Below are 23,301 nucleotides of genomic sequence, written 5' to 3'. Positions count from 1 at the left end.
ATTTAATAAGAAAATTAAAAACAAAGTATGTTTATGTACATAAAACAGAATTTGGCAGAACTTGTGTAACAAGAAAAAATCAGTGAGTGGGGTTTGAAAAAAAGCAACAGTTCTCATCATATATGGGTTGAAACCAGTATGCAAATACAGAGAGGTGTTTAACTTGTCTATAAAATATGATAGAAAGGATAGTTTTATTAAAGTTTTTCCAAGACAATACTTCTTAAATTATATAAAACATAGGGGTAAACTGTATTCTGCTGTGCTCCTCAGTATGATCACATAAATATACTGGCTTCATCAAGAAAAAAAGAAAAAACAAACAAACCAAATCTTCACCAGATGGTGAAAGTAGATGTTACTAAATGCTTTTGGATACAATATGCTTAAGTTAACAGTGTGATCACAGAAATAAAAGAAAGGATGTTAAGGATGAACTTTGATCCTAACATCATTAATAGGGTCATCACAGTATTGTAATCTGTGCAAACCATTCAAAAGCACTTCTTCAAAAAATACATTCAGGGCAATTTTGTCTCAAATCAAGTCATAACAGAATCACTCTGACAAAAAGACTTAGGGCTCAACACTTTTAACTTATTTTCATTTACTTTGACTTTTCCTTCTGCCTGTTTCAGTATCAGAAATATCCAGATTCCTGGCTAGAATGCAAAAAGTGAACACCTTTTCCAAATGACTTCTCATTTGGGGGAAAAGGAAAAAAAAAAAGGAAGAAAGGCAGACCAACATAATGAGAAACTGGAGCAATCTGAGTTGTGCCCAAGAAAACAACTTTGTAGATTGGATAGGCTTAAAATGCCAGATTAAGTTTAATGCAGTTATTTATGTAAGACAATAATTTGGCGTAAAAGAAGTTTACCAAGCATACCCAGAAAATCTGCAGTCAGCTGTATAGATGGAAAGTCACCAAAATAAAAGCAGCTGTCCAAGGAGGCATCTCTAGCTTGTCAAAACTAAACAGTTTCTCAGAAGTACCTGGAGGATGATGTGAATATTTTAACTTCTGACATTTATTTTCTTGGCACAAGAGCCTTATGGGGAAAAAAACCACACAATTTTTAGAAAGTAGTTTGAAATATATATAACTATCCATACAATATCTATATATAATAGATAATGGTTTCCGTATTTCTCCATTGGCTCTCAGTCTAGTTGTTGAGCAGATTCAGGAAATGCAAAAAGATATTTCTTTTTGGCTTTACATTGCCACTCACACCACACACCCACACTCCCTTTTTAGCAGCTGCAAAGACTGCCAGGTAACTGGGAACCCAACTTCATGTCCATGCTGAGTCCTGCCTTTGGAATCCGCTCCTATGGTCAGCATGAAAACTCAAGGAGCTAAGGGTAATGCTAACAACTGATAGTATGTTCTAAAATTGGATGGTAGCCGCAAATGGACAGATCTTTTCCTTCCAAGAAAAGGTTATCTGCTCAGCAGGATGCTGGGACTCACTGGCAGAAACAAATGTGCAGCAGTTTGTACTCTGTACTAACTGTATCTAACCTCTGGCTAAATGACTGAGAGGATTTTCCCTGGTAAGATTTGCTCTCTTACACATTGTACACAAATATTAAATCCACATCATTTTCCACTGTATTCCACAGTCTTTACAAGCACCTGGTGTCTCCTTTGAGGCACCCAGCATGTTGTGCCCTTCCTCTGTGATGGTGTCCCAGCCAACCGGAATTCTGGGCATGCAGCAAGGGGTAAGGAGAAAAGCACAAGTAGGCAGGGCAGGGACTGGGCAAAACAAAGAATGACAGATGGCTGAGGGCAGCAAAGCAGCCCCTGTGAGGAGTGATGAGAGCCTTGCTTCGTGTTGTATACATGAAAATAGTGCTGCTGGCCAAGGCAGCGAGTCATAGGAGAAGCTGGAGCTGAGGGGGGACAGCGGGAGCAGCCAGTCCCAGCTGGGCCAGCAGCACCGAGCACTGCCAGGCATGGCTGGGCTCACCACACAGCACATGGGTGGAGGCCCACAAGGCACTGAAAACTACAGCTAGATTTTGCCAACACGTTTGACTAATCTGGAGCATGTTCCCAGCTCGGCTTCACCACAGTGCTGCTTTGCATGGAGGTACTAACCACATTCGGGAACAGCTCTAAACCCTCTGGGCACTGCCACAAAAGCTGACAGGAGGAGATGGGGTAACAGTGAGCATGTCCTCACCTCTTCTTCCCAGGTTTTTAGCTGCCATACTTTCCCCACGGCAAGGTTCAAATGTTGCTTGCATTATGGCAGTTGTCCTACTATTCTTGCTTCCCAGGTAAGCATGGAGAGCAATCCTTTCTCACTTTCATGATCAATCCACTCTCACCTCTGTGCTGCCTCCTAGTCCCTGCCATTCCACCCCATCTTAATGCTGATGGGGAGAAAGTGAAATTCCAACACTCATCCAGTACAAGTAATTACAAACATCCAGGGCAATGCTTTTTTTGTTCCACATCATGCATTTACTCAAAAAGAGGGCCCAGTTATCCTGGTTTTAAATCTCCTTGGAAAAGTTTGAAATGCTTAAGTGGCAAACTAATGTTCAGCATAAAGATCCAAAAGGGAGATATTTGCTCTCTGAGGGAGACTGCACATTTCCCTTCCAACCCTGGCCTCAGTTGAAGTATTACAATAATGACAGATGATCTCCTCCAATAAGAGGCTTTCCTTTCCTTGACTTCAGTGGTCAATTTTCCAGAGTTTTACGCAACATTTTAATCTCATGTCTTTCAACCCTATATTCTCCTGCTATGTTGCTTATGAAAATGGCATTAATAGAAACAGAAAATCTGTTAAGCAGGGTAAGAGCTGTATTACATGTGAGAGCAAAACAAGCAGCCCCTGGAACTGAGTACCAAAAGGATTCCATTAAACAGAAGGAATACACTCTTCCAACTGGCACAGTATCATTTCACTTTGTTGACAGTATATAGTATAATGATTATCTACAGCTGGGATGGGAAAGTATAAATCACATTAATTTTTAAAAATATACTTAGCTATGCAGACCACAGGAATACACAACATTCAAAAATTGATTATGGCTATGGGATTTGATTTTTTTTTTCTTTAAGTGATAATATATATAGGAACTAAGAGCAACTCCCACATCTTCATTAGCAACTTCTTCAGATCATCCAAACTACAGAATGTGCTTTAAATAAATTTGAATAAACACACTTGGCTGACAGTCTTCCACAGAAAAATGTATCTTTAATTTAAATAAATCTTTAACATTCACTCTTTTGCAACATGCCAATCTACTTGTTGCTTTGATTAAAGAGTCATTTTTAGTTTCACTAAATGAATATTATTAAAGAGATTCTTCCCAAGAATACTGAATAATAAGAACATTTGATCAAGAAAGAAAACTCCTTGATGAAGTTATTAGCTACAGATTAATTTCTTTGTGCAAGTGACAGAGACTTACAGGATATTGATAATGACTAGGCAAGCAGTCTGTAGGAACCATGCACATTTATCTCTCATCAATCACAGTCTTATCTTTTATATATTAAAAAGGAACTCAGAAAGTGATAGCGTAGACAGCTTGCTGACATTTAAATTTCTTGTGTTTTCTTCACCCTCCTTTTTCTTTACCCCTTAATATAACCCAACTGCATTAGTCAGCAACTTCTGTTACACAGGACATTGTCTTTGCATAGAACTTAGGGCATGAGATTACAAACCCAGAATATTCATTCACAGAAAAAACTAAATTCACCCTTATGTACATTTGAAATCAGATTTGACAGAACAGCACTACAAGTATGGATGTGCATTAAAAAAAGACTTCTTGTGTTTTAATTCTGTTTTCATCATTTAGCTTGTTTTTCATATCCAAAAATAATCATATATAGGCAAATCCTAATCTTTCCTAAAAACATCCCAGTAAAAAGGATCCAACGTCCCAAACAAAGACAATATATATGTTTACAAGGCAATCATTTACAGAAATTGACCAGAAATTTGTATTTTCATAAAGAAGTAGCACAACTTTCCCTTGCCTACATGTAAATATACAGACACTCTTTTTGAAGATCATGTATTTTCAAAAACAAGGCAAGCGATATGGCAGTGTGTGCTAAGAGTAATCTTTCTTGCCAATAAGGCAAACAACAGGATTAATTAATATTAAGGAAGATGGGAGAGGAAAATTAAGAAAGGCAGGGTAGTCAAGAAACTGTCACCATAAGAGCAGGTCAGAAAACAAGTCCTACTCTAAAAAACTATGAAGTTTTGGAAATCTGATTTTTCTTCTCATCCAGATGAACCATTCACCCTCAAACTGGAGAGCCCATTGGTTAAGGCACCAACCTATTAATCAGCCCAGTACTGATACAGGCAGTACAGAAAGTGTCTCTCAGTCTCCCTCACAAAATATTAAGTAGATCCAACATTCATTGAAGTTGGTAAACCACAGACCAGCACTAAGAGCCTACAGTCAGGGATAACAAGGACATTCTCTCACTCAGGAAAAGCACCCTGACCTACCAGGAGAACAAAGCATGACCTAGCCTATTATGAGCTTGGCTATGGACTGGTTGAGTACCTTTGGCCCAAGGGATAAAGTGTGTGTGTGTGAGTGTGTCTGCAGTCTTTATTTCGCCCTTATTTTCCTAACTAGCCCATCAGTTGATGAGCTTCTGTCACAAGTGAGGGTTTCTCAACAGCAGGTTACCACTATTGGCAATTACAAGCTATTGGCAATGTCTCCTGCTGCCTATTTCTCTGCCATTTGATTTGAGGGAAACAAACCCAGGAAAGTTTCTCTTTAACAGGAATTATTTTTGTGAAAAGTTTTGATGTATCAGCATTTTCCAGTCAAAGAAACCCAAAACATTTTCTCAGAAAATTCCTAACCAGCTCTAGTCATCACTTTTCAGAGAAGCTGCACGTCCAAAAAATGGAAATTCCCATGTGCATGGAAAAGGAGTTCAGAAAAGTATAGTATCATAGTGTCTGTATCTCTGTGTCACCTGCTAAAGAATGCCTGTGAAAACAATATCCTCAGTGAGCAGACTGAGCACAGAAGCTGTAATGAGATTGTTCAGCATCCTACAGAACCACACTCTTCCTTGCAGGGGGAAAACAACAGGTTTTGCTGCACGTGATGCTGCCAGTCTGTTTTTGACTTGCCCACTCAGATCACAAAATATTCCACTTTGAAATTCCATTTCAAAGTATTTATTCTTTAACTAGAAAGCAGTTATGACTTGGAAGCCATGAGCATTACATACTACGCCTGATGCCCTCAGATATTGCCCCAGAACCCGCTGCCAGAGTTCCCTGCCCTTGCTTTGCCTGCTCCTGGCAGATTCTTTCCCTGAATTGTGCCTGTCCTTTGTTTCTGTCTGTGCAAAGGTCTGACCCTAACAATGTTGCCGGAAGGAAGGAAAGGTTTGTAGAAACCTTTACAAACTTTTTTCCTTAAACGTCTTCCCAGAGGGCCAATAGAAAGCACAGAGTTGGCTCTTCAGATAATCAGTCCAGGGGGGACACTTCAGGAAAGAAATTCAGCTAAAGAGCATCCAGCACTTGATTACTTATTGTTCGTTCCTTGCCCCCCCTGCATCTCCCGGATTTCAGCGGGAACATCTAATGAAATTACAAGTATTTCAGTCTGGAAATAGCACGTTCATGCTGTTGAACTTCAGCAAGGACATCCCCGTCCAGCAATGCACTATCCCATGCTTTGGGTATTCCTTGTCAACTTCTGTTATTTAACATTTATTCTACCACTGGAAATTAAGGATACACGATCTAGTCCAGATAACGGCCGGGAGCACCTCTGGGCAAGGATGCGATTTTCTTTCCCCTCTCTCCCGCTTTCCAGCTCTGCCAGTCCTGAGCGAGCCCCGCGCCCACTCCCGCACGGTGCAGGCGCTGGGAGCGGCGGCCCCTGGGCAGCCCCGGGCCGGGACCCGCCTCCCTCAGGGCTGCGCGCCTCGTCCCGGCCGGCTCCGCTCGGCTCCGCGGCGCTGCCAGCCCACCCGGACATGCAGGGCGAGGCGCTGCCAGCCCCACCTGCGGGCTCAGACCTGCGGGCTGCGGGCTCAGACCTGCGGGCTCAGACCTGAGGGCAGCGCCCGGCGCGCCGCCCCAGCGCCCTCCCCGCCGCGGCGGAGCGGGGGACAGGGGCCGTGCTGCGGCTGCGAGGCGGCCGGGGGTCGCTAGCGAAGTGATAGAAGAACTGACCTGCCGCGGGGATGGCGGTGGGCAGCAGCAGCAGCTGGTGGAGCAGCAAGGCTGGCAGGAGGTGGGTGGCCCGCATGGTGCTGGCGGCCCCCCCGGCGGCTGGCGGGGAGGAGAAGGGGAGATGGCTCCTCGGAGGGACCCCGTGCACCGCCGGTCACTCGAGGAGGCAGAGTGAGCCGAGCTTTTTATTGCGATGATCTAAGTTTGTTGTGTGATTAACTGGAAAGATCTGGGTCCCAACTCCCTCTTACGGTAAGAAACTGTTTAACAACATCCCCTCTCTGCCTCTTCTTCTCCTCCCCTCCTCAGGAGCTGCCTCCCTTCCCTCCCACCCCTCAACCAGCCCAGGGAGAGGGTTTCCCCCGCCTCATCCCTCCCTCCTTCCCCCCCTCCTTCCTCCCGCCTCTCTCCATCCCTCAGAAGCTCGGGAGGAGCAGCCGGGCCGGGCCAGGTCCCTCAGCTCTTGCCTCGGGGCTGGTGGCTCCTGCGGCAGGGTTCCCTCACAGTCCCCATTGCCATCTCACCTGCAGCCAGAACAGACCAGAACAGACCTCTCCTCCCTGTCCCTTCACAGCGTCCCACTTTCTGCACCTGCCCCTTGGCCTCATCGCCAGGCAGCGCCTCCATCCATTGCCATTTCAATGGGATTCTCCCACCACACGGACAATTTCACTGTAAGGAAACACCTTTCCTCTGACCTGCCCATGGCTGCCCCAGCCACCAGCCTGGCCTTTCCATCACCCTCTCTGGCCATCTGACAAATGCCACTTCCTCAAAATTGTGGCAGCTCTGGGGAATTTAAAGGTCAAGTATCAGCTGCTGGCGCTGCTCCATGGAGACGATCTTCAGTCCAAAGAGATGCCTGACCTTCCTTCTGTTGCAGGCAAAGTCATTGTAATTTTTCTCTTGCACTTCATTTTAACCTCATGGAAGCAATGACATTGGGTTTTGTTTAAAGTCATGAGACCGGCCTTCGTGACATGCAAGTGTTCAAAAATAAACACTTGAGGAAAAGTTTTGCTGTAATTTAAACTGTTCCTTTCTCCCATGCATCCACCTACCATCTAGGGCAGGAGTGTGTGACAACAGCGGAAACTGTTTCCCTCCATTTTCCACGAAAAACCAGAGACCCACATGTGGCCCCGTGCCATGTGAGTCAGAAAAATATCCAGGCTCCTTCCCAGCCTGGACTCCTTTGCCCAGATTGATGATTAGAGTGAAACAGGTATTCTTAAAAAATAGATTGTTTCCCAATCCACAAATAACTTTTAATCAAGTATTTCCAACATATATGAGTGGGATTTTTTACCCAGTTACTTTTGCCCAGTGGCAAAAGTTAGAATTTCCATTTGGGAGCAAGTCTGCAGAGCTGCCTTACTAAATGAAAGTAAGGTTAAAAAATCAAAAAGTTGGGAGACAGTCTGTTAAGAAAATATTTTGAACATTTGGTATTACAGGAAAAACACATTTGTGTGGAAAAAATGCTTTCTGTTTCAGAATGAGCATTATTTCTAGGGGATTTAGTTGATTTTTTTTGCTGCCCTTGTTTTTCTCCCAAGAGTAAACCTTAATTTTCAGGAATTTCTTGGAGATGTACTACCTGAGAAACAGAGAACATATATTCCACTGGCCAACAACCTTGTGTGGAATCCTTGTCCAGTGCAACTGATAAAACATGGATTTATCAGTTTTTGTTTCCTGTTTTACTCCCTGCCAAAGATAGACATAAGTATTAAAAAAAAGCAAGAAAAATAATCATATCACCATTCTGAGCCCAAAATAGCCACATTCTGCTAACCAGATGTATTTGACTTTTGGCCCATGCATGTGTTGAGTGACATTTTTTGCAGAGGGCAGATTCATGCACCATGAAAGTCAAGTAGAGTGTTTTACCACTGACTTCTCTGAGGAGAATATTTGGCCTGTATTCAGATTCCTCCTAAATTTTAGGAAGATTGCTGTTGTGTCTCTTAAGGTCTGGAGTGCTCCTTAATGGAGGATATATTCTGCTATATGGAATCCTATTATTAATACATAATCTTGTGGATTATTCATGATGCGTCTCAGTTCTGTGAGAGAGCTCAAGTCCTGGTCATGAGCATCTTTAGCTGCAGATATTGTGCTGGGCAGGTGTAACTCCATAGTCCTGCTTCTCCATTTCTCCAGTTTTGGGGAGCTGCTTCAGGATGCCTCTGCCTTTTGAATAGGCCATTGTATATCTCCCCTCAGGGGAAGTCAGGACACAGGGACCAGAGGGCCAGGGACAGCAGGTACATTAGAAAAGGAAAGATCCTTGTGGTGGTTTGACAAACCACGACAATCCTACAGATTCTGTATTCAGATGTTCTATTTGTAGGCAGTCAAGGTTGAGATTTGCATCTGGATCTGTGAAAGGAAAATGCTTTTTGGTGCCACATCATGTACTGCAAAATGTAGCATGAGCCTTTTCTGCGTCTTCATGCCCCATCTATTTTGCAGTGGAAGCATAATATTTTATCAATTCAATCAAAATTTATCTTGAAATGAATTTTCAATGTGAAGGAAAGCTGCAACAAAATTCCTTTTCATGAAATAAATTGTCAGAAAGAATTCTGTGTTCTGATTCAGCCTGCACACAGAGTAACTAAAAATTAAAATACAACATTCAAAAGTTGTAGGTTTTATGCAAGAATATTGTTTTCTGACCCTTTAAGGACAAGTTTTTGGGCCTGTAAATCCTTTCTCTATTTCTTGTTTTGGGGCTTATCTGAGAGTGGGGATTTTTGGGTTGTTGGGTTTTTTGATTATATTATTTTCTAATTTTTTTGGCAGCTCTGCAAACTTGCTCTGATAACCTGGCTTTCAAATCAGTGTAGCTCTGTATTAGGAAAGTAGCATAACATTTCTGTAAAAGTTATCTGAAAAGAAAAGAGTTACTTGCACACTTTAACAAAGATGTATTTGCTCTGGACTGCCTACATGAGTGAAAAATTTCTAAAAACTTTATTTTGGTTGGAAAAGTAAGCAGACATGACCAAACACATGGAAACTGCTATTTTTATATTCTCTTTTCTGACCATAACCACAGTTGAATCTGTTTTTCAGATGTAACTTGTTGTTCAGAAATGCTAGATATTCACAGTTTGGGCAGGAATCCTTACATGTATACAAAATAATATTAAGTCACCATTAGCTTCAAATATTATTTTTTTAAATGAAACAGCATCTTTCATATGAAGCAACACTTTTGCTCAAAATATTTGCTTTTTACTTCTTGATTTATCTGGTATAGGTATCACTGTGGTAAAATCCTACTGGAGAATAAGCCAAATAAATGCTTGCAGTAATTACTGTTAAACACAGAGTTAATCAATGAAAAAGTCTCAGGCTGCCTGAGTAGTTTAAACTGAACAATTGTGCTTCACATTTCAAGAAGTACTAACCTTTTTTGTCTTTTTTTTTTTAATAACCTGACCTTGAGATTAGGAGCAGAAGAGATTTGATTGTGGTTTGGAGCACAAGGTTTGGCACTGCCGGGTAAGGCAGAGTTTAAGCAGAGTTACAGCACATGACAGGTGTCAGTACTTGCTGGCACCTCAGCCAAGGCTCTGGAGTTTTCCAAGATAATGCCCATGCCTTCTTTGTGCAGAAAGAGAAGGGGAAATAAGGCATGAAAACTGGGAGGAGGAGCAGGAAGTGGATAACAAGATCCACTCACAGGAATTAGTGGGTAGTTGAAAGCAAAGGCTCAGAAACTTCACAGTCTACAACTCTAGATTGAGTCCACAGGACTTTGCATGTCATCACACCAAATGTTGCAGATCTGACCTGCGTGTCCCAGAGGGCAGATTCACCACCCCAGCCAAGTGTGCAGAGCCCTGGGCAGTGGAGATGCTTTTGTGGCACCTACCATGAGCCTTGGTGCTGATCCCACCAGGGAAACTTGAGAATGAAAACGAGCTCCAGAGTGACTTGGCTGGGCTGGGTTCCACCCATTTTAGTTCACATGTGTTCATAATATTCAATCATAGATAATTTACAATTCTTCCTGCACCCAGAGTCCCAGGTGTTCAGGTCTGGCTGCTAAACCCGAGGCAGGTAATCCAGCATTCATCCCTGCAGTCAGTTAAAAGCATAAATCCTTTATGGTTTTCCTGTGTGGGACATATGGTAATTGCTTTTCTCGTATTTGCTGAAGGCTAACCAGGAGAAGTTCAGATGGATAACAGAACAATTCTTAAGTTCTAGTGTGAAAGTCATTTAAGTCATTTATGGAATGGTACCCAAGGGCAGGAGATGACAATGCAGCCCATCAGAACTTACTTTTTCTAATATTTGGGAAAAGGAGATGACAATGCAGCCCATCAGAACTTACTTTTTCTAATATTTGGGAAAAGGAAAAGGAAAAGGAAAAGGAAAGGAAAAGGAAAAGGAAAAGGAAAAGGAAAAGGAAAGGAAAGGAAAGGAAAGGAAAGGAAAGGAAAGGAAAGGAAAGGAAAGGAAAGGAAAGGAAAGGAAAAGAGGAAGGAAGGGAGGAAGGAAGGAAAAAGAAAGAAAAGATGCAATAACATATACCACACATTGTTATTAATGTTAAAGTTTTATCTGATTGAAATTTAGATATTTCCACACCTAAATGTTTTATCGACATGGAGATGTACATGCAAAATTATTATTTTCATTAAAATTTCTGATAATATTCATTCAAAATTTTGTGGGATGTGCTGTACTGTGGGTATGTGGATTTTGAAACACCAAAAATCCCTCACTCAACTCAAAAGATTTTGTTCCTCGTGTATAAAGTTTAGGTACTGATGAAGAATGCTAAACTTCTGGTTTATATTTGTTTTTTTCCTCTGCTATTAATGTCTGCAGTGCCAAGAAAGTCTGCAAAGAATAAACACCACTGGTAGTACTGGTAAATAAATTCTCTTACTGAAGGCCTAATTTGAACTGCAAACCCCTAACAGTAGCTTTTTATTTATTTTTTATTTTGTGCAAGAATGTAAGAAAAAATGAACCTCTCTGTGACCTCGGTCTGCTAGAATTAAGTTGTGGTACTGGCCTTTAGAAAAAAAACCAGAAGCTGAATATGTTTGATATGAAGCAACAGCCCGAGAAGCCCTTAATTTACATGCCATAGTTAAAGTTATTTCTCTGAAGATGTGATTTTTGGTTCAGAAAGGCTTCATTGTTTTGCATATTAGGTAAAGTACAAAGCTTAACCACAGTCAAGGAAATCTAGATTTGGTTTTGTACTTTTTTTCTTTATTGTAGAAAAGCTTGAAAAAATCCACCTAAAGTATTTAACCACTGAGAAAATTTCCTAGTCTCATTGTCTTTAGAATTATCTGTCTTTTAAATCAATTAATGATTTTTGAGTCTGAGGTGAGGTGTGCATACATGTCATTTGGGCAGTATCTTAAAGCTTCCTTTTATGTGTACAAACAATTCATCCCTCCTCCTGCATTGTTTTAAGTTAGTGAAAACCAAAAGTGTGCTTAAATAAAACCATTGAACATCCCTCGCTGATTTTTTTTTTTCATTTACCTGGCTTAATCATAAAACCTAGGATAGTTTTTCCAAGATCCTTTTATATTAGATCCCAAACTGGAGAAAAACTTTTGCATTTCCTAGACCATTTTCTATTTTCAGTAATTGCTTTAATTTCAAAAAGATAATAAAATTTTGATGGATTTCAAATCAAGACATAGTTTTTTACGTTGAAATAAAAAAAATATATATATAACATGCAATAAAAAAGTCCAAACAAACCACAATTATTCCAGGAAAATTGTGACAAAAACAATACAGACATGTTAATGCAGGCCCATGTATTAGTTTCTTCAACTTAAATGTGTACTTCTAAATTAAGAAAAGTTTTCAACAGGGTTTCAATTTAGCATACATTTTATCCCTAGAGGAGGTAAAATGGTGGCAAAAGCACTTTACCTTCCAACGAGATACTTCTGGTAAAAAAGGTTTTTGTCAGATCAGCTGAGAAAAAACTACCAAAACTGATGCTGAGAGATCAGATACAATGAAAAAGGTAACAAACAGTGGTTAAAAAAAATGAGATATTGCTATAAAAATACTGTTAATGTATCTGAGACTGGTATAAATTTTAAGAAGTGTTCGCAATAAATTTAGAGTACCAAAGAATAAAATTAAACTGGCCTTTGACTGTAGATTGTACACTGTGGAATAACTTGAGCAATTCAAAAATCCAGAGACAAAAGCCTTAGCTCTTTGAATTCCAGAGACTGAAGGCTTCCAGAACTTGCTGTCAAGAGTAAATTCTCTAGGATTTCATATCAAAGAGGAGAATTTCTACCTAGGGTGCTGTTAAAGGTTTTAGAAAGAAGCCTTCATGGAGAATCATCAGTTTCCAAGCAGTCTCTCAGACATGAGGCCATATTAATGACAGCTCAGAAAAAAAACCACAAACAAAAAAGATCTCATGGTTCATGGCCATAAAATACTGATCTTTCCTGGTTTAAGTTTTGTAAGCCCTGAGAGAGAAAGCTTGCCAAGATATCAGAAAAGATGTTATCAAAGGAGAAATCTCAACTTGACTTCTTTTAAAGAACAAGCTTTGGGTACTTTATTGGAATCATCTCCTTGTTTGGGATAGGAGCTTTGTAATGCAGCTACTGGAAAATAGTCAAGTAGGGAAAGGGGACATGGGGCTACAGAAGCAGGACAGGAACTCTCAATAGAAGACTAGAACAAACTGATAAATTTTTCTGCTGTGTCATTTCTTTATATCTTAAAGAAAAATCTTTCATCTGCCCAGTTTTCTCCCCTAGGCTCTTACTAGAGGTATTGCAATTCTGGTAGTGAAATGATGCTGATAACAGTGTGATTGCTCCACCTCTGCTATGCCAATAAAATAAAATATTCACTTCTTCAGGCTACTTTTAGTATTCTATACCTCAAAGCTATGCACAGTGTTTTCTACAAAGTACCCAATCCCCACATTTCATAGAGAAAAAATGTTGGCCAAGCTTTTTGTTATAGGTGAAACTTGAACATGATTAAACTTCACTGCACATTAAAGAATAACAGAGTATATTCTTGCCTTAGTATATTCTTCTGCTGAGGTTTTTACTACCAATTTATGCAGCAAAAATAACACAGAGGCAGAATTTGGCTATCTGTGGGCTGAAGCTACAATTCTAAAGCTGTCTGAAGCTTTGCTGAACTTCTCTGTAGCTTTTAACTCATTCTTTACATGAAAAATTAAACTTACTAAATAAAAAGGTTTTGAATTTGGAACTCTACTGCTAAGCAGACTGGTAGGATAGTCTCTTCCAATGGTTTTTGTCATGTTATTAAAAAAGGATTTTCTCATTCATAAAATGAGATTTATATATATAAACATAAACAAAAAAACAAACAACAAAAAACCCCCACATTTGCAACAGTGGGATAGAAAAAAACTATGGAAAAGTTGTGTTTGTTTTTTTTTTTTTTTTTTCTCTGCTGAATACTGTTGTGCTGTGCCCTAAACTAAAACATAGTATTTCTGACTGTGTTAGTACTGGAAGTTTTTTGAAGTCTTTCTTACAGCAGTCATATACAGATTAATACTCACTGTATCTCTTAACTCCCCAGATCAGTAACACTGGGTTTTAGTTTAAGAATTTGCAGATTGGGTTGAGGGACAAGTTCAAATAGACAAGAAATTTTGTCTGACATTAATCAATGAAGGTTGTCTAGGGAAAAGTATAAAACCAGAACAAGTTTTTAGAATGTTTTCCAACTTGCCAACATTTGATGGTCATCCAACTTTCAGTGCTATGAAATTAATTATCTTCCCAGTGATTTATGACTTTTTTCTCTCTCTGTGCAGAGATGTTTCCCATGTAAACATTTAAGCAAAAATATTAGCTTAATCAGATAGGCAAGGGACTTTCAAATATACAGTTTTGTGTATTTCTTTTTTTATTCTGGTAAAAAATAGCTTTTTTCATATACTATAGAAAAATGAATATTCAGAGGTGCAATATTATTACTTTTTCTTAAGAAGAAAAGAAGCCAAACCAAACCCTAATAACCCTGCTGTGCTTAACTTGTTTTTCATGTGAACCCTTGAATAAACAATTCATGTAAACCCTTGAGTAAACAATTTTTAATAAGGAAGTAAAGCCATCAATACAGCAAATATGCAGATTTACATACCACGTATCTGATTTACAATTTTTTTGCCATTCCTATGTATTTCTTCATTTATTCCCAGGAGGTAAACCAATGTGCTTTCAATTCATATACTCAAGAGCAATGGCAAAACTCTGTATTTTTCCTGAGATCATTTTATACACATGTCCTTCAGTTATGGAAATACTTCAGATAAACCACTGATAATGTGCCTTGAGCACCCACAGGAAATACAGGGATATGTCACTCAGCCTGAGATGAACAACTTTTAAACTATTTTTCTTATAACTGCTCTAATGAAAAAAAAAAAATCTGGTATTTGTTTCCCAAGATTAAAATAGCCAACACACTATTGACATTTAATCTGTATTTTATGACAGGAATGTTTGATAATGTGCTATTGTAAAGACTAAATGGGTATAGAAACCTGTCTCTGTGTCTGGAAATAATTTTCCAGTTTTTGACAGGAGGCATAGTTAACCAAAATGTTGAATGCTGTATATCATATTTTTAAATAACTTTGAGTGCTAATTACTGTGGTAAACCACTTATATGCCTCATTGACAGAAGGTACTGTCAGTGGATATAGAATTTTATATTTTCTTTCTTTCTTTCTTTCTTTCTTTCTTTCTTTCTTTCTTTCTTTCTTTCTTTCTTTCTTTCTTTCTTTCTTTCTTTCTTTCTTTCTTTCTTCTTTCTTTCTTTCTTTCTTTCTTTCTTTCTTTCTTTCTTTCTTTCTTTCTTTCTTTCTTTCTTTCTTTCTTTCTTTCTTTCTTTCTTTCTTTCTTTCTTTCTTTCTTTCTTTCTTTCTTTCTTTCTTTCTTTCTTTCTTTCTTTCTTTCTTTCTCTTTCCCTCCCTCCCTCCCTCCCTCCCTTCCTCCCTTCCTTCCTTCCTTCCTTCCTTCCTTCCTTCCTTCCTTCCTTCCTTCCTTCCTTCCTTCCTTCCTTCCTTCCTTCCTTTCCTCTTTTCTTTTTCCTTTCCATTCCATTCTCCTTTTCTCTTCCACTTCTTGTTCATCTTCCTTTTTCTCTCTTTCCTTCTCTCCTTTTTCCTTTTCTTTCTTCATTGCAATCTCCTTTTAACTTTCTCCATACCTTTCTGGTTTCCTTTCCTCCTCTCTTTTTCACTTTCTCTCTTCTAAAACTTGAGGAAAACTCCACAGTCTTCCTGTATGTTGTCAATTTAAAAATACAGTTATGTGGGCTAACTTTTATGAATTTAATTTTGCCTTATGAAGCAAAGACTGGAAGAGAATTTTACAAGAAGAAAAATTAACAAAGAATCATGCCTCTGAGGGCAAAATTGAGTGGCTAAATCCCAGAGAGCCGGCATTTTAGGTGGCATACTGAGGCATGCTGCCTGCCATCCTGTCCATGGCCATCTTTCCTGAATTTGCTGATACCAGAACTGCTGAAATGCAGTTACAGTTGAACCAAAGATACTTCTCTGTGGTAGAATTTCAAATAAACTTTTTAAAGATGTAGAAGGCTACAAGAGCTTGAAATGTTCTGTCACCTCAGTGTATCCACCTGATACAGATAGAATATCAGCACTGTAAACAGCAGCCTGTCCAAAGATGGAGCTTAACAGCCGGGATCAGCTTTTCTTCTGCTCACAAAGATCACATCTGAATAACATTAACTAGCTGTTGTTCTGGGTGACCCATTTTTAAAGAGGTAACAAAATATGGTCATAAATCTGGTTATCCTTGGTTATCTCCCAGTCATATTTATGGGACTACAAAAGGTTTTAGACACTTTCTCAAAAGAACTTTTTTGGGTCTAGGTATATGGGACTATTTTTATAAAAATAGAGGAGGTACTTCAAAGGGTGTTCACTCCAAAATAACTTGCAAACTATTAGTAAAAAACTTATAGAGTTTAATCCTGAGTCAATACTCTCACAAAAAAAAAAAAAAAAAGAATAAAATAGATATATCTGCCTTGTAAAATCAAGTCTGAATGAATAGCTAGGTTTTGTGATGGAATTCAAAGAAGAGAATGTCTAAATGGAAAAATCCACATTCCAACTGAAAATCATAGGTTGTCTGGCCAGCTGAAATTCCAGTGAAATAGCACTCATGGTGAAACAAGTGTTCAGTTAAATATGACATGGCTGCAACAGGAAGGAAAACAATTTTTCAGTGGTGCATCACACTGTTTAAGCCAAGACTGATCATATACTTGAGTAACAACCCAATGACACAACCTTCTAAGTAGGTAAAAATCTCTGCAGTCAAGCAGGAACAGCAACTACAGCAAAAGGACAAACCTTTTTGCTTATTCATTTTATTAAATAGTTAATAGAGTGCAAGTATTCTGTTTTAAATAAGATTCACTGCGTCATATCCAAATGGATTAGGTCAGTGAGAAAAAAAGTATAATTACAATAGTCTGTAAAAAAGTGTTCCACTTAGCATGTCTAAATAATAAATGCAGATGTACCATCTGTGTTTGGAATGGAAGGTTGCCTACCCACAAATCCATTTTAAAAGACATTTTTATATATACACCAGGGAACCAGAAGTGAAAATAGGAAACATAAGAAAACTTTCAGATATATTCTAGACTCCAAGAAGCCTAAAAAAATACTACTAGAAAAGAGGCAAATCATTATACCTATGATTGTCTCTTACATAGGTGGGAGAATATGTGCTTCTGCCTGTCACACTGTATTTTACCGTGCTGCACCCCACATTTCCTACATATTTCTGCCTTTTAGTCCTCCAGCCTTACCAAAGGAAGCCGATTTTCCAAGGTCCACATCTCTTCCTGAGAACACTCCTGTTTGTCCCTGAGCTGCCTTCAGGTATTTGTCACATCCCACAGCAGCAGCTGTGCTGTGGGAGCAGCGCACACGCCAGTTTGCCATGTACCATGGCATGCACGCATTGACAAACAAGCAGTACAACACATAAGGACTCCCTACTAAAGGATATTTTTTCCAATGGAAATGCCTCTTACTTGCACTTGGTTATTAATTGTGGGTTGTATTCATTTCATCTAATGTTAGATGTCCAGGTTTGGGGCAATTAAATCTGAGGTAATCACTTAGGTTTCATTGTAGCATTGCTAGAAGTGAAAAAGCATTTGGTGTCACAATCAATCAACCATCACAGAATAAATTTCAGGGCAACTTTCAGATTGCCCTCAAAGTATTCTGGAAGTATTTGCTTCCTCTTAGTTAAATGCTCACCTTTCTGAGTGTCTTCAACTCAAATCTTTTTAGCTGAAATTTGCCCATTGATTTTGATTGCAAGATAAATAAGATCACAGGAAAAAATTCTAAGAATTAAGGAAATATGTCCCATGAAACAAAAAGTAAGTTAAAGGAAGTAATTTTGTTGCTTTAATGCGCCAGAAGTGAATTAGAAAACCATTCTGAAACCAGTGGAAGCACATGAAAACTCCATGTTCATATGTGTGTGATGCAATACAGAATCAATAGGAATTTTTAAGAAATTAAGTAGAAGTAATAAAAATCAATAGTAATTTGTAAAAAAAATCTACAAAATTAAAAAATAAAAATAATTCCTATGATGATAAAAAGTAATTTCTTGTGTAGCTAAGGTTCTGATTAGCTAAGTCATGAGTCAAGAGCTCAAGAGGTCAATGAACAGTGTTCTGTTCATAAGGACAGCATCCCAAAGTTATACATAAATCTACAATTACACACTGCCTAATTTTTATGTATGTATTATCTCTGATGTTCTGTGATTTGTGTTGTTAGTGTAGGAATCCTTATAGGAACATGTGAACATAATGTGTAGATCTGGATATGCATTATGTCCACGAATAAATTTCTTAATCTCATTCATTTTAGTTACTGGTTCCAACAATTCTAACCCATAACAACCAGAAGGTGTTGTGAGGCTCTCTTCATTCATTAAAAGCATGAAATCTGCTGTGACAGATTTGCATGAGCAGTGCTAGAAGTCTATAACTAAAATTATGGGCTTGTAGGATTATAACCCACACAAAGGGTTTTATTATTTCTATTTGCATAAACCTTTTGCATAGACTTAAACCATAGTTTATTTAACTGGGAAATTCCATGTCAACGTTCTTAAGTAATAAAACTGATAATGGTTCCTGCACTATTATAACTTACACTCATCATCTTCATATTCTTTGATTAAATTATCATATCTGTTGATAGTAACCCAATATTTAGGATACGAAAAAGACAGTGTTTCTTACTTAGAGACAGAATTTCACTCAGACAATTTGTCTTATTTTACTAATATTAAAACAAATTTCGTTCCTGCTTTTCCACTACCTTTTGTTTTCCTCATTACTTTGTAAGTTTTGTTTTTAGGACTTTGTGTTTTGCTGGGTTTTAAGTCTCATGTAGGAGAAGAACTTTCTAGGAAAAAGAAAAAAAGAAAACTGGGACACAAAATAAACACTTCTCAGCTGAACCACCCTCAGCAGACCGGCAGACCCCTCCCATAAACATTGTGATGTATGACTGTACATGAAAATCAGATGGGCATGAGGAAGTGACTCCATTTGCCAAATGCAGTTTTGATCCATATGGCAAACAGCTGCTGCTCAGATGAGACAACTTCTGAGAAGCTAATTTGTTAAATGCAAACAGAGGATCTTGCAGTCAAAGGTAAATACATCATAGCACCTTGCAGCTTTTATTTGCTCCCATCACCACTGATAATGCATAGTCTCCTGTGACATGCTCTTTCTTTTTTGAGAGTAACCTGAAGGGCAGGCAACAAATACTCAACACACAGGATCTGAGTGCGTGCCATGGCTGAAACATGCAGTAAATAGGAAAACACTTCCTTGAAGTCAGCAAATTACCACAGATGTTTTCGGGAATTGTGAGAATCTTGATCTTAGACAGCAGACCACTCATGAAATATATGTTTTGGGTTTGTGGTGTTACCACTGCCACTCAGCCCTTTTCTGTTTCTGCCTCAGTTTATCTAGGGGAAAACCTGCAATTGATTTTATTATGAACAGTTGCAAGGGCTGTTAAAAATCCCACCTTCAACAACTGAGAATACCTATGTGAGCTGAGGTCCATGCTGTTTCGCTGGCTGCAGCTTTTGTAGCAAACCCTAAATTGCTTTCTGAGTCTGTAGCAATATTTGCAAACCTCTTAAGCAGTGCTTCCTTTCCTTGGACCAGCCATGTCATTCCACAGCTCTGCCTCATGGAGGGCCTGGCTGGACATGGCTAGGATCAAATTAATTTAATAAGGGGAGTGCCGAGGCAGGAGGCTTTGAGTTCTGCACTGAGATACCTTCCAGACATCTGAAACGACGAATCCAAGCCAATGAGTTTCGTCTCTGCTCTCAGGACTTGAGTGTCCTCAACATCACACATTTATGCTATATTTTCCTTGTGTAACTTATATAAGCATATATAGGGAGATAACTTCTGCAGAGATTGGATTTACATAGCAACAGGTTGTCAGGAATATGATTTGAAAACAGCAACTACCCTGATTAGTATATGTTTCTCTCACTTTTTGCTTGTGACAATATTTGATGTGCAATTTTTCTCATCAATTTAAGATCACTTAGAGAGTTCATCCCTTTCATTATAAAATTCAATATTGGCATATGCTTTTTTTTCCACAGATGTGATACAGATATCTGAATTTTAAGAAGTCATAGACTGGATAAAAAAGATATTTCATGCCAAATTGTCTTTGGAATACGTCCATATGTATCCATAAAGGGGGGAGAAAATAGGAAGACTGAAGCCAAAAGGTTAGCTATAAGGTTTCCCAGTTCTAGTCTGAGCAAGGCAATATCTGAGAAAATGGCTGTGTATACTTATATGGGTATGTCAGTAATCATTGCTGTTCATTTTCCTTTTGGTACTTTTTTATAAAAAAAGATAAGGCAAGAGGATAAGATTAATTGTGATTCATTTTCATGTACATATTTGTCAACAATATTTAAAAGTCAAGTTAGATGCCTACAATTACAATTCTACTTCACAAATTGTTTGAATACATTCCTTTACCTTTCATTTTTCAACCAGATATAAATCTGAAGACTTTTAATCTTACAATGCAATATAATTTTGAAGAGGTTAAACTCAAAAGTGTTTGTAATTTTTGTCTGCTATGAGACAATATTTTTCCATGTCTTTTCCTATTATGACTTTCTTAATTATACTTTTGATTCTTTCAGCCTGTTTTAGTTTTGCTTTGCAAATAATGAAACACTTGCTTCATCATTTCAATTAACATCCATTCCATGTTAGGTACAAATCATATTCCCTTCTTTCCTTTGATCCTATGCAGAAAATAACATCCAGGAAATTGGATCGGATCAGAGCAGTCATTCAGCCTTGCTCCCTAATCTGAATTACCAGGAATTGATTTTTATTCACATTACATTCCCACCTATAATTCAGTTTAGACACAACCTGCAAGACTGCTGTATTTATTGTAAAGTCTTTTCATCCTTCTAAGTATTAGTGCTCCCTTAGAGTTTCTAAGTTGGGGTCAATGACTTCAAATCAGTTTTTATCTTGCCCTCTTCCTGTTGCTAATAGAGATGGGCTACCAGAGAACAGCAATAGCTCTCTGTCCTTCAACAGAAAAAAAGGATTGTTTTTTTTTTTTTAAGCAATGTTCATAAAGCCTAAATTTAAGTACCTGATATTTCTCTGCTTCTGTATTTATGGCTGTTGAACTGTATGATATTTTTCAGAGATCCACATGTAAGTCTGGGCACGTTGTACTGTTGGATTTTGTTTTATTCCTAACACTTCAGTGCTCTAAGCCATCACTCTTTCACTGACAATGTTTGTATTTAACCTGCTTCATGTTAAGAGTTCTCCTGAGACTATCTCAGAGCAAGTTCCAGACACACAGCAGCCTCACTTCTGCCAGATACTCAAATATCTGGGCTGGAAGGGGCTGTGATATGCTCCAGGTAGGTCATCAATGCAAAAATTAAGGAATGAGGACCTTTGGTAGTTAAAAAGTATAAAGTGACACCCAGCCTAGCTACACACAACATATTCAAACTATTAAAAAGCTCTATGGAAACATTGTCTGCTTGGTATTCTCTAACCACTAATTAGAAATACTGAACAACATTAGTTCCAAAGATTTATGGTGTCTCTAGCTTGACAGTTACCTTCACCACAATCTATTGTTATCATACTTTCACAAATCCATAATTTAATTGCCGTAAAATAAAAACTTCCTATCTAACACGATATCACAATGCTCCTTGCATATGTGCACTATCTGGAAAATCAATGCAATATTTTCTGTTGGCACACCATGATTAACTTTGATAAACTCATTGTGTATTATGTCATTTTCTGTTTATTGTGAAATCTTCAATTACACTTTCTCCAGGTGTCCCGTATTACAAAGGTTAAACAATTGTTCTTCAACCACCCAAGATCTCATTTTTCTTCTTTTAAATACAAATTTTGTGTTGTACAGCTTCTAGCTATAAAGTAAAATCTTCAGCCTGACAGAACCTTTATTATTTCTTGCTACATTCTGAGTATATTTTCTTGAAGGTCTGAAGTGATGCTTTCCAGCCCTCCCAAATTCAGCGTATCACTTCACAGCACATGACCACAGAGATTGCCTGAAGACTTGATGGAGAGACAAGAATTTTTAGAGATGAATTAGAGAATCTGAACTTTTTTTGAAGAGGATTTTTCCCCATTGATTTTAAAAGAGTGTGGAAAAGCCAGGCTTCTGATTATTCTGTTTGTCTTTATACTCAGGAACAAATATTTGGAAACAAATGCTCCTCCCTGCCCCTGGTGCTCCCCCTGCCACGGTGCAGGATGGCATTCCAGCCCCTGGAGCTGTCAGTGCCTGCCCAGAGAGGCCAGAGGACACATTTCCAGCACTGCTGCAACCTGTGCACAGCCCCTGTGAGCTGGTGTGCCAGCCTGGCCTCACCACAGCCCTGTCTGGGCCCAGCCCAGTTATCCTGCTTACCTCTGGATCTAATCCCCTTCTGCTGCCCAAAGTCCCAACATGACCATGGCTTCTTGTCTCCAAGGAGGTGCCTGAAACCTGAGGCTGGGAGTGCCTCAGGTGATCCCTGGCACATCCATCTCCTTGTTCCAGCAGTTGCTCAGTTAAATGTTGGGGTCTGGTGCCACATTAGGTTGTCTCTTATCTTGATCCCTCACTGAACAGGAGCCAAACTTCCACATTTTAGACATTTTTAGGAGAGCCTTCTGCTCACCTGTTTTATTTTCCTAATAAAGCCAAACTCAGCTTAGCTTTTCAAAATTTTCACTTTGTTCTTGAACTTTTTGACCTTTAAAGTAAAACTTCTCTAAATGATTGCTCGTTTTCCCATTCCAGATAAACTCCCTGTTTACTGCTAATATCCTTTTTATGAGATGGCTGTTTATCCACTTAGGCCTTTAAAAAGCTTTCTTAAAAGTTATTTTCTCTCTGTGTGAGATGTGAATCCCAGATAATTTTTGTATGTTTGACTTAGATAAATTCCAGTTGTGTTCCTTGATGAAGTTTTTGAGCTGTTTGGTCCAGCTAACTTCATTAATTAATTTTCTTAATTGTCAAAGTTTGTACTTTGGAAACAAAAACAAAAACAAATCCTTAGCTCCTGACCCATCGTGCTGAAGTCATTTAGAGGGGAATGAGCCCGGGATGGTAAATACTTCCCCCTGTTTGCACAATGTATTTGCAAAGTGATTTATACTAGTCCAGTCAAAATGCAAGCACTTCTGTTGATATTGAGTTTAATTGGGCACAGTAATGACTAAAGGCTTTTAAAGGTCACTGCATCCAGATGTTCAGCTATTAGTCACCATCACCCAACAAACTTTCTAAATAAAGATAAATAAAGATAAAATAATGAAACACTGCAGCCTTCAACAAAATTAGTGTCTAGGAATGGTAGGATTATATACTTCTGCTTTCTGGTCAGTTCTGTTCAGTTCCCCCAGAACAAAAAATTTT

General features: G+C 38.7%; 1 protein-coding gene across 2 annotated transcripts in view; it reads right to left on the bottom strand.

Annotated features, from left to right (window-relative positions):
• HGF (hepatocyte growth factor) overlaps window positions 1–6,517 on the bottom strand; it is a 57,351-nt gene extending 50,834 nt beyond the window's left edge. For both annotated transcript variants that reach the window (XM_026794807.2, XM_026794809.2), the window contains exon 1: window positions 6,216–6,517. In XM_026794807.2, coding sequence (XP_026650608.2) covers window positions 6,216–6,291 — 76 coding nt within the window. In that variant the 5' untranslated portion in view covers window positions 6,292–6,517. The remainder of the gene's footprint in view (window positions 1–6,215) is intronic.
• Between the last annotated feature and the right edge of the window lie 16,784 nt (window positions 6,518–23,301).

This window comes from Zonotrichia albicollis, chromosome 4, assembly GCF_047830755.1.
Source record: "Zonotrichia albicollis isolate bZonAlb1 chromosome 4, bZonAlb1.hap1, whole genome shotgun sequence".
NCBI classification, from domain to species: Eukaryota; Metazoa; Chordata; class Aves; order Passeriformes; family Passerellidae; genus Zonotrichia; species Zonotrichia albicollis.
This window is presented reverse-complemented; position numbering and strand designations above follow the sequence as displayed.